This window comes from Dama dama, chromosome 14, assembly GCF_033118175.1.
Source record: "Dama dama isolate Ldn47 chromosome 14, ASM3311817v1, whole genome shotgun sequence".
In the NCBI taxonomy this organism is placed as follows: domain Eukaryota; kingdom Metazoa; phylum Chordata; class Mammalia; order Artiodactyla; family Cervidae; genus Dama; species Dama dama.
In genome coordinates this window covers 54528689-54541080 of record NC_083694.1, presented here as the reverse complement: position 1 = coordinate 54541080, position 12392 = coordinate 54528689, and the positions used below count along the sequence as shown (strand labels likewise).

The window sequence follows — 12392 nt, the reverse complement described above, 5'->3', positions numbered from 1 at the left end:
AGGGGTTCAAATAAAACAGTGTGTGAAAAATCACATGGTGAACTATGAGTGGCTTTAAAGTGCACTTATTATTGTAAATAATAAAAAAAATCTACATTCTATGTTATGTAAGAGATCTCATAATTTTGTCTATTGACCCAAGATTTAAAGAAACAATGATAAGGAAAACTAAAAGAGACAAGTTACCTTAGTAAATATGGACTAAAATGAAAGAAATTTTGTTGGGCGAGTAGCAAGGAAAGATTTTGGAAAGGCATTTTCAAGGCTAATACTTTCCAGTACAGTTGTTTCTCACTGTAATAAATTTGTCTCTGATCCACAGAATACAAATCATATTTATATATCAAACAAAGATTAAAGTGAGATTAAAGAAATAATGAGGAATCAAAAATCATTCAGTCCTCAAAACATCTTTGAAAAAAACTTAATCAGCTTATTTTTAAAAATCACTTCCTCATCTATTTGGTATTATGTGAATTTGTGAAAACTAAATTTTTAAAATAGCTTTTATATATTAATTTTCAATTATGTTAGTTACTTTCCTTGTATATACAAGTATTATTACTCTTATATCACTTGTGATAAGAACAGAGTGCAAACCTAAAATACATATGGTAGCTAACTATTATACATTAAAAAAATTCCAGTTGTAGATTTTTGCTTCCAATTACAATGAAGTAACATATAGCAAAACACATACTCTTGGTTGCTGCTGCTGCTAAGTCGCTTCAGTCGTGTCCGACTCTGTGCGACCCCATAGACGGCAGCCCACCAGGCTCCCCCGTCCCTGGGATTCTCCAGGCAAGACCACTGGAGTGGGTTGCCATTTCCTTCTCCAATGCACGAAAGTGAAAACTGAAAGTGAAGTCACTCAGTCGTGCCCAACTCCTAGCGACCCCATGGACTGCAGCCTACCAGGCTCCTCCATCCATGGGATTTTCCAGGCAAGAGTACTGGAGTGGGGTGCCATTGCCTTCTCCAATACTCTTGGTAAGAACAGTTATAAAATATGAATAAAGTAAAAAAGAAAGTTTGAAAGCATTTGAGAGCAACTAAGGCAGTCAGGACTAAAGAGACTCAAAAAGAAATCACATTGAAGGTAATCTAACATTCTGTGCCGGAGAAGGCAATGGCACCCCACTCCAGTACTCTTGCCTGGAAAATCCCATGGGCAGAGGAGCCTGGTAGGCTGCAGTCCATGGGGTTGCAAAGAGTCAGACACAACTGAGCGACTTCACTTTCACTTTGCACTTTCATGCATTGGAGAAGGAAATGGCAACCCACTCCCGTGTTCTTGCCTGGAGAATCCCAGGGACGGGGGAGCCTGGTGGGCTGCCGTCTGTGGGGTCGCACAGAGTCGGACACGGCTGAAGCGACTTAGCAGCAGCAGCAGCATTCTGCGCCACTATTGCCACTGAGGTATTTTTCAAATTCTAAGCTATGAAGATTAAGAATATAAGAAGCAGGCAGATTAAAGGCCAAAAAACAGTCACACAGTGCTGAGGAAATAGAAATTGTGCTTCAGAGACTATCAAGATGGAAGGCTCAATCCAAACTTTTAGTTGAGACCCTTGAAGGGATGGGCCTTAGCAGAAAAGGAAATATGAAATGTATCAGGGCTCTTTAATACAGAAGCGGAGGTTGAGTCAACTTAAATACTGATTAAATTAAGGTGCTGTTTCCCAAATCTTATTATACATTTTTCTTAAAGAAAATCAGCTTGAAGGGAAAATATTATTAGCCAGAGCCTATGTATTTTTTCAGTGTCTGATATTCAATTAAGACACTATTCAGTATGATAGTAGATATGCCTAAATGAATGAAAATGAAGGGAAAAAAACAACATACGCAGACCTCCAGTCACCAATACATTACTATTATCAAACACAGACTTTAAAATGATTGTGATTAATATATTTTGAAAATAGACAATAGGATGGAGAATTTCAAAGAAAATGAGAACCTGTAGGAAAAATTAAATAGGTGTTCTAGAATTAAAATGACTGAAATTAATAATAGTTTAACAACCAATTGTATGGAGTGAAAGTTGAGTTTAATGAAACAGAAGATATGTCAGCATAAAATAACCAGGCTGCAGCATGGGGAACAAAAGGAATGGAAAATAGAACAAAGAAAAAAGGAACAAATGATATACAGCAGAAAGTAATTTGGTGTTCAAAAAATGAAAGACCAAGCAAGGACATTAAGCTATAGACTCAAAGCTTGATAAACTCTTAGCCAGATATATGCAAAGAAAAACAGACTTAGGAACATTACAGTAAAACTGTTGAAGACAAAATATAAGAAGATTATGTTAAAAGCACCAGAGAATAAAAGACATTGCCTTCAAGGTAATATATATCAGATGTTCAACTAACTTTCCAGAGAAAGTATGTAGGTAAAAAGGCAATGAAATAACATCTTTAAATCAGTGAAAACTACAACTGGCCACCTAGAATTCTATACCAGGCAAAGATACCCTTTGAAAATAAATGTCAAGGATATTTTCAGCTATACAAAAACTGGAAGAATTCACTGCCAGCAGATTCACATTAAAAATAATAATAAATGAATTTCTTCAAGCTAAATAAAAATGAAAAGCATAGAAGTACAGAAAAGACCAAAGAGCACTGGAGAAGGTCAATATTAGGTAACATTAAATCATTTTATCTTCAAAAAGCCAGGAAACAGAAAATAGAGACAAAGCATTCTAAGTTACTTATTGATTATGAAATTGTGAGAATTCATAGTAGACTCTAACCGGTTAAGTACACAGCCTGCAATCTCTAGGGTAACAAAGATAGAGAATAAAAGTATAGCCAACAAATTGATAGAATGGAAAATAAAATAATAAAACTGCTTATTTAATCTAAGGGCTTCCCAGATGGCTCAAAAAGGAGGGAATTGGGCAAGGAGTATGTCAAGGCTGATATTGTCACCCTGCTTGTTTAACTTATATGCAGAGTACATCACACAAAATGCCAGACTGGTTGAAGCACAAGCTGGGAGCAAGATTTCCGGGAGAAATATCAATAACCTCAGATATGCAGATAACACCACCCTTATGGCATAAAGCAAAGAACTAACGAGCCTCTTTTTGAAAGTGAAAGAGGAAAGTGAAAAAGCTGGCTTAAAACTCAATATTCAAAAAACAAAGATCATGGTATCCGGTCCCATCACTTCATGTCAAATAGGTATGGAAACAATGGAAACAGTGACAGACTGTATTTTCTTGGGCTCCAAAATCACTGTAGATGGTGACTGCAGCCATGAAATTAAAAGATGCTTGCTCCTTGGAAGAAAAGCTATGACAAACCTAGACAGCATATTCAGAAGCAGAGACATTATTTGCCGACAAAGTTCCATCTAGTCAAAGCTATGGTTTCTCCAGTAGTCATGTATGGATGTGAGAGTTCGACTGTAAAGAAAGCTGGGTGTTCATTGGAAGGACTGATGTTGAAGCTGAAACTCCAATACTTTGGCCACCTGATGCGAAGAGCTGACTCATTGGAAAAGACCCTGATGCTGGGAATGATGGAGGGCAGAAGGAGAAGGGGATGACAGAGGATGAGATGGTTGGATGGCATCACCAACTCAATGGACATGGGTTTGGGTGGACTCCAGGAGTTGGTGATGGACAGGAAGGCCTGACATGCTGTGGTTCATGGGGTCACAAAGAGTCAGACACGACTGAGCAACTGAACTGAACTGAGCACCAAAGAATTGATGCTTTTGAACTGTAGTGTTGCAGAAGACTCTTGAGAGTCCCTTGGACTGCAAGGAGATCCAACCAGTCCATCCTAAAGGAAATAAGTCCTGAATATTCATTGGAAGGACTGATGCTAAAACTGAAACTCCAATACTTTGGCTACCTGATATGAAGAACTGACTCATTGGAAAAGACCCTGATTCTGGGAAAGACTGAATGTAGGGGGAGAGGGGGACAACAGAGGATGAGATGGTTGGATGGTATCACCGACTCGATGGACACGGGTTTGAGCAAGCTCAGGGAGTTGGTGATGGACAGGGAAGCCTGGCATGCTGCAGTCCATGGGGTCACAAAGAGTTGGACATGACTGAGTGACTGAACTGAATTAACTTAATCTAAAAAGGGCAAGAAATAGGAAAATACAAATTATGAGGGAAAAGTGAGCAACAAATGATTCTCTGGTAAATTTAAAACTGCTTAGTTGCTAAATTGTTTCTGACTCTTTTGTGACCCCACACACTGTAGCTTGCCAAGCTCCTCTGTCCATGGGGTTTCCCAGGCAAGAATATTAGAGTGGACTGCCATTTCCTTCCAAGCGATCTTCCTGATCCAGGGATCAAACCCACATCTCCTGCATTCCTGCACTGGCAGGCAGATTCTTTACCACTGAGTCACCAGGGAAGCATCATTAATTACATTAAATGTAATTAGACTAAATACTACAATTGGAAAATAAAAAATTTTAGATTTATATATCTAGCGATTTCTTAGATTTATTTATATTTTTACATATATATAAAGATATGTTGATTTCAAACAAAGTATATTAAACATAATTTCACAGAAGGATTAAAAGTAATAGAATGGAAGAGGAAACAATACGCAAACAAACAAAAAGATATATCTATACTAATATTATACAAAGTTTATAGTGCAGCAAGAAATATTCTTAGAGATAGACATTTCTTAGTGTTAAAAGAGATAATCCACAAGGAAGATGTAGTAAATTCTAAAATTATCTATTGACAGTAGTTTCACTTTATGTACTTTCCATATTCATAAATATCAGTTATCACAATTTAGTTATGTAATACCAGATAATGTGATTCAAATTTCAATTAGCAAAAAATATTAATTGTAACTGTAAAAAGTATAAACTCCACTAATAGTCCTTCCGTCCACAAATCACCATATAAATAACCAATGAGAATTGTGATAAAGTGACCAATTACATCTCTTCTTTCAAATTGTCATTGATTGGTCCCTGTGTACCTGTTATTCTGTTCACACAGAGACAGAAAAATGTGCAGCTGCACTGTCTCATCTCCCACTGACATATTACCCACCTGACATTTTACAAAAAATGGATAATCAAAAGAAGGGATCCTCTAGGAAAGATGAAAGTGCAGCAAAGAAACAAAAAATTATAATGCTAGAGGTGAAATTTGAATGAAAGGTAAATAGAATTACAGATGAAATAACTGAGTACAGGAATGCTGATGCTGCTGCCATTTGAGAGACTCTGTATTTGCACACAGAGGATCTTAGTGAAAATGAAATTATCAGCAAAAAGGAGAAAAGTGGTTGTGACAAAAAGGATAAAGATGTCCCAGAGGAAATGATGCCAAGAAAAAATTCATATTAAAAGAACTCTCAGAGATGTTTCATAATATTGAAAGTGCAAAGTACCATAAAATGTTGGAAGATGATCAAACTTGGAAAGGAATATTACAATTCACAACAGTATAGAAAAATCACTTGCTTTGTAATATAAGTCATATGATGAAAAAATAAAAAATAAAAAGGCAAGAACTGTTAAAACTATACTTATAAATTTTTTTTTACAAAGAAATGAAATACTTTAATTCTCTGTATTGTTTTAAATTATAATGAGCTAAATTTTACTATTTTTTCATTTCATTTCACATATACTTCTAAAAATAACAGTTTTTAATGTTGTGACAAAAATATCATGTAACAATTATAATTTTCCCCATTGATTATTTAGCTTGCTTTGTACAGTTTTAGGACAAATGGTCATTTTGTGTTTCCATGCTACAAAGTGAGAATTGCCTGAATATTTAATAATAGTCTCAAAATGCAAATAAATCAATGTGTAAATAAAAAAACTGGCAAAATAAAAGAGAAACAGGCAAATTTATGATTATTAATAAAGTCTAACACATACTTCTCAGTAACTGGTAGAAAGAATTTCAAGGAAAATATACAATATGGGAAATTTTAACATGATGGATGAACTTGATCTATGTTAAAAATATAGAATCCTATATCCAACTATTTCAGACTATATATTTCTTTCAAAGTACATGTAATATTTATCAATATTAACCATATTGTTGTTTAGTCACTAAGTTGTGTCCAACTCTTTTGTGACCCCATGGACTGTAACCTGCCAGGCTCCTCTATCCATGGGATTTTCCAGGCAAGAATACTGGAGAGGGTTGCCACTTCCTTCTCTGGGGATCTTCCCAAACCTGGGATCAAACCTACATCTCCTATTTGGCAGGTGGATTCTTTACCACTGACCCACCAGGGAAGCCCAATTAACCATATGTTTTTCCATAATTCAAAGGTCAACAAATTAAAAAGGCTTGAAATCATACCAAATATAATCTTTGAGCACAGAAGACTCAACTATAAATCAAAAACAAAAAAATTAATAGTTTCCAAACAAATGTTTGGACATTCATCAGCATATTTATATATAACTCAGCAGCAGCAGCAGGGATAAAAAAAGTAGTCAAAATATGTTTGAACTGAATGATAATAGAAATAAGACATTTGAAGTGCAATATGTTGCTAAAGTCACATTTAGAAGGAAACTTGTCACCTTAATATTTATATTTTAAAAAGAAAGAAACTAAAAATTAATGATCTAAGCATCATCTCAAGAGCAAATTAAATGTAAACATAAAAAGAGGCAATAATGAAAATAAGAGTACACATGTATGCTACTTTCATTATTTTCTTCCTTTTATGTTTATATATGTATATTTATGTATATGTATATAGATGAGTACATATATACACACATGTATAATCTTTGGTTCTATAAAAACATTAATAAAAGATTAATATAACTGTTAAGTCTTTAGCAATACTAAACAAAAAAATAAAAGAAGCCAAAAATTAGCAATAAAATAACTAAAAAAGTCCTAGGGAGTGTAGAAATATACAAAATAAGAGAGCATTATGAAAAACTTAATGCCAATAAATCAAAAATTTTAGGAAAAAATGGACAAATTATTTGGAAAAAAAAATTACTTTTTCCAAAGTTGACCTAAGAAGAAATAGAAAGCCCCAATTCTGCAATATTTGGTTTAAGATTTTAACATATATTTAAATATTTTCCTCAAAGAAAATACCAGACTCAGATAGCTTTACTGATGAAGTCCACCAAAATTTAACACCAACCTTTCACAAAATATTCCAGAAAACTAGGGAAAAAAAGGAAACTTACTCTAGGAGTCAAACCTGGCCTTCATCATAAACCTGACAAGATAGTAAAAATTTTTCTTTTTTAAAGTAGGGACCAAGCTCTAATGAATACAAATGAAAAAACACTTAATATATTCACAAAAAGGATTCAAAACTATTGGCAAAGGATTACATATTGCCTTCAAGTTGTTATTTTGGTGGCTCAGATGATAAAGAATCTGCTTGCAATGCAGGAGACCCAGGTTTGATCCCTGGGTCAGGAAGATTCCTGGAGAAGAAAATGGCTACCCACTGCAGTATTCTTGCCTGGAGAATTCCATGGACAGAAGAGCCTGGTGGGCTACAGTCCGTGGGGTCACAAAGAATCAGACACAACTGAGCAACTAACACTTTCACTTTCAAAGGTGGTTCTAGTTCTAGGGGGAAAAAAATCTTGATCCCTACCTCATACAATATGTAAAAATTCCAGAGGACTGTAGATCTATATATAAAAGGTGAAACAATAACATTTCTAGAAGATAACATAGGAAAGTATGTCTTTGTGGTGAGCAAAGACTTCTTCATACAGTACATGATTAGCACTAACCATAAAGAAAAAGAAAGAGAAATTGAACTATGGTAAAATTTAGAACTCTTCATCAAACATACCATTAAGAGTTAAAAAAAAAAGTAAGCCACGGAGTGCTGGAAAATATTAAATAATATACAACTGAAATATGATTTATATATTCTGAAAATTGTAAAGAAATCATATAAGTTAAGAAGAAAATGACAGTCCAATAGAAAATTGAGCAAAAGACTTGAATAAACCCTTCAGAAAAAAAGAGGGAAAAAAGGATATATCAACACAAATGGCCAATATACATATAAACATTACAACTTCATTAGTCAACATGTAAATTGAAACCATAAGGAGGTACATTTACATACTTAATGGTTAAAATTAAGACTTAAAATACCCAGTAATCAGTAAAAATATAAAGCAACTGGAATACTCATAAACCTCTGCTGGGAGTATAAAACTAGTATAACCAAGTGGAACATCATTTGGTATTAACTACTAAAGCAGATCATCTGCCTAATTACCATCTAGCAGTTCCAAATATACCCAACTGTCTGTATACATTCACCAAAAGAAATGTACAGAAGCATTTATAGCAGAACTATTTGTAATATACAATAGAGAAAAATTAGAAATAAACTAAAGTTTCATTACTATGATTAATTAAAGTATGGCCCATTGATGCACTGGAATTCTGCACCGCAGTGGACATGAACTCTACTGCTAAGTAGAGCAGCCTGAAGGAATCCCACAGATGGAATGCTGAGTAAGAAAGAATCAGCACAAGTACTACAGACTGTCAAATTTTTCAGGTAAAATACAAACAGGCAAAACTAATCTTTGGTGATAGAAGGAAAAATAGTAGATACCTCTGTAGTATAATGACAGGGGGAATGAGGGAGCCTTTTTGGGGTGATGTTAATTTTCTGTTTTTTGATCTCTATGGTGGTTAGAGAGGATGTTTACTTTGTAAAAATTTATCAGTCATTTCTGATTTTTGTACTTTTCTATATGAGTATTACACTTTGATAGAGTGATTGCTTATAAAGGAAAGTTCAACATTCAAAAAGAAATGAAAATAAATTCAAAACAAAAAAACTTTCAGAGGACAAAAGGAAATTTCCTGACATTCCAATGTATCATTTATACACACACACACACAAGCACAGTCTATCCAGTTTTCACTAAAAAACATTTGGGTTACTTACTTTGAGCCAAACCTCATCCTCTCTCTGCAGGCTACCTTTTGGCTGCTTACTCCCTTCATCTTGAGGTCTGTTTCCACTGGGGATGCAGGGAAACCAGCCAATTAGGGGACGGTGCTCTGGTAAATCTGGATGGTATGATGTGCAAACCTGAAATGCAATTTCAACCAAAAATTAAACATGAAGGGTGAGAGATAATTAAAGATAATGAAACTCCCAGCTCAAAACCAATGTTTTCCTCTTTCTGAATGCCTCATGATGACATTATTGGCAGAAAACTTTTCTCAAGGTAGAATGTCTCAGTACTCTCTCTTAGCCTCAATATCCAACTTACCAGGTAGAAGAACACACGTGACAATTTATAGCCCATCAATGGTCCAGGGATCTTGCTCAATGAATTATCCTGGGACATTTCAGTCAACTGCTCCTAGGATTAGTTAGGGAAATCTGTCCAAGATGATGATTCTGTCCTTACCAGGAAGGATCTACTGGCCCAGGAGTGAGACAACTGAGTCAAGGAAACACTAGGTTGGGAAAAGGAACCAGGAAAGAGAAATTCCAGAAAAATTTTCCCACTTCACTTGGGGGAGACAGACAAGCTAGACTAAAAGCTGCTTTAGAGAGCTGTTACTAACTCAGAATCACCTAACTTCCTACCATTGGGCATCAGAATTCTTGAGAAAGATGTCTTCAGAATTAGCTAAAGGAGTGAGACAGGCATGCTAATTGGCTGTCCATATCCATACCTCCCTCTTTCTTATTAACGAACTCTATCTAATCTTGTTCAAGGAGACAGTGTATCCAGCTATAAATGCTCATCTCCTCAGGGCCCCTTACAACTAAGGCTGGTGAAGTGACCTGGATCTGAACAACGGGATGTTGGTAGATGCCTATATTCCTGAAACAGCTCCCATTTTCCCACTAAAAACAGACTCAGCTTGCATGCATTTACTTCCCTTTGACCTTCCCCCTTCTTCCTGCTTGAAATAATGACTTCACACCTGGAGGGCAGTTGTCATCTTATGAGCTTGAGAAAGAAAACTGCAAATAAAGTGTAGAAAGAGCCAAAATCTCAGAGACACGTGGGTCCTTGATGAGTTCCTTGACCTGGACCACCAGTCTTCGCTAGTTCCTCAGTCTCCTGGGGTGTCTCCTCAAGACCAAAAACCAATGATTTGCCTCTGGCCTAAAATACCTAGAGAGCTATTAATGAATCTTACTTCTGTCAAATTGACTGTATTACTTATTGTTATAAATCATGGAAGTGTATATTTGGCAATGGAAACATCTAGAATAGTATTCAAAAACCAAAGCCCTTAATCTTTGGGCTTTCCTGATGGCTCAGACAGTAAAGAATCCACCTGCAATGCAGGAGAACCAGGTTCTATCCCTGGGTTGGGAAGATCCCCTGGAGGAGGGAATGGCAACCCACTCCAGTGTTCTTGCCTGGAGAATCCCATGGACAGAGGAGCCCAGTGGGCTACAGTCCATGGGGTCGCAAAGAGTCGGACACAACTGAACAATTAACACTTTCACTTTTTTCACTTAATCTTCTTTTAGGTATTTATAATTCACAGAAGTCAGTCCTCAAAGTTCTCAGAGGATCTTCTATTTACTTAGGTAGATATTCATGGAAAATTGTGTGCCTATGGATTTGATTTTAGTACTAATTCTAGAAAGTCTTTAATAATAATAATAATTAAATCAAGTTATATTTTGATCTTTAATATATATTTTAAATTTCATTTGATCTTTGCAACAAACCTTGAGTTAAATGCAAAAGATTTACATATGAGAAAATTGGGGCCCAGAGAGTTTAAGTGACTTGCCAAATGTCACTTAGTTATAATCATAATGATACTGATAGATCCAACAGTGTCATCCAAGTATTCTGACTTTACTGCTCCTTTATCTTCTTTCAAGATAAATTCTTCCAAATGCAAAGCCTAAGTGCAATTTCTGATGTGTATATTATAAGGCTAATTTTGAGATGCTTTTGTGTACCTTTTGGTCAGTTATTGCATAGTCAAAGGTTCCTAGATGAAAACTAGTGAAGGTAAGTGGGGTGAGGGTGGGGGATGAGATTTAATTGATAGCCTAGAAGCTTTTCATTTAACATTATTTAATTCTGAGTTCGTTAACTAAATTTGGTGTCAAAGTTAGGAGAAAAAAATGTTAGCTCAAGGTCAGTATCTGGGGGAATCACTTAACAATTTTGCTTACCCTTGACTAGTCTTAACTTACCATGGAATGAGGTGCTCCAGTGACCAAGGAAACAGGACATTTCTTCTTGTCTTCATGAGAAGAAAAAGCTTGGGTAGCCCACTGATCCAGGTATCCTCTGGGAGTATAGAGGCCACAGTCTACAATGCTGGTTTCCTTTTCAAAAGGTTCACATATTCCATCTCCCTCATATATATAGCACAGGCTTGGTTCCCCTGAAAAGAAACATTATATGACATTTGAAAAGGTATTTTTATATGTGTCAAGTAAAAATAATTACATTTTAACTCCAGCTACTAAAGAGAATCCTGTAATTACTAACCAGTCTAATGCCCACCTCAAACACATAGACATCATACCCCTAAAGAAGGATACTTTTTCATGGGGAGAATGATAAAATCCATTGAGATAATAAAAAGTCTACAAAGTGAGTGGGGTTAGAGGAGAAGGAACAGGAAGGAAAAAAGCAGCTGTGGGGTGGATATAGAAAGAAACTTTAAGGAATCATTGAGCAAAGTACTAGGGAAAGCTAGGGATATAAGAGAAGTAGGTAAAAGAATAAAGGAAATTTAAATGGATGGTAGGATGTGATATGTACTTGGAACCTCTTCATAGTCTTTGAAATTTTAAATAAAACATTTGAGGGATTTGTTTCCAATTACTTTTTTGCTGCTGTATTTCTTCAATTAACCATGCAATTTACTCTGAAATGGACAATATGGGCTCCAGGTTTATAAGGGTTACATATATATTATTTCTTTTAGTCTTACAAGAACCATGTGAGTATGTATTTTTTGTTTGTTTCATCAATAGACAATCTGAGACTCCATGATTATAAGTGACTTGTCAAAGTTCCCTTGATGCAGAAGTGATATTGCTTGGCTTTGAGCCAGGCTTACAGAAAGCAGGTTCAGGGGCTTTCTCTTACTCCACAGTACCTCAACCAAGGCAGAGAGACTGTCTTCAAGAGCAAATATGTGTGTAATGAATATATGAGAAGAATCACTGGGCCAGTAAAGCAAGCTACAATTCCTTGGACAAGGTCCTTACTTGCTCGTAGGATAACTTCTACTAAGTGGATAGTCTGTACTAACTATAGACATGTAAACTATGTGTGTGCTCAGTCACTTCAGTCATGTCCAACTCTTGGTGACCCTATGGACTGTAGCCTGCTCTGTCCAAATAGGCTCCTCTGTCCATGGTCCATATGGAGTGGGTTGCCATTCTAGGGGAT

The 12392-nt window shown here is 35.8% G+C and overlaps 1 protein-coding gene across 1 annotated transcript in view; it reads right to left on the bottom strand.

Annotated features, from left to right (window-relative positions):
• PAPPA2 (pappalysin 2) overlaps positions 1-12392 on the bottom strand; it is a 297914-nt gene that overhangs the window by 135965 nt on the left and 149557 nt on the right. The window contains exons 10-11 of the mRNA XM_061160780.1: positions 11180-11373; positions 8939-9085 (exon numbers count right to left, since the gene is read on the bottom strand). Of these exons, the coding sequence (XP_061016763.1) occupies positions 8939-9085; positions 11180-11373 (341 nt within the window). The remainder of the gene's footprint in view (positions 1-8938; positions 9086-11179; positions 11374-12392) is intronic.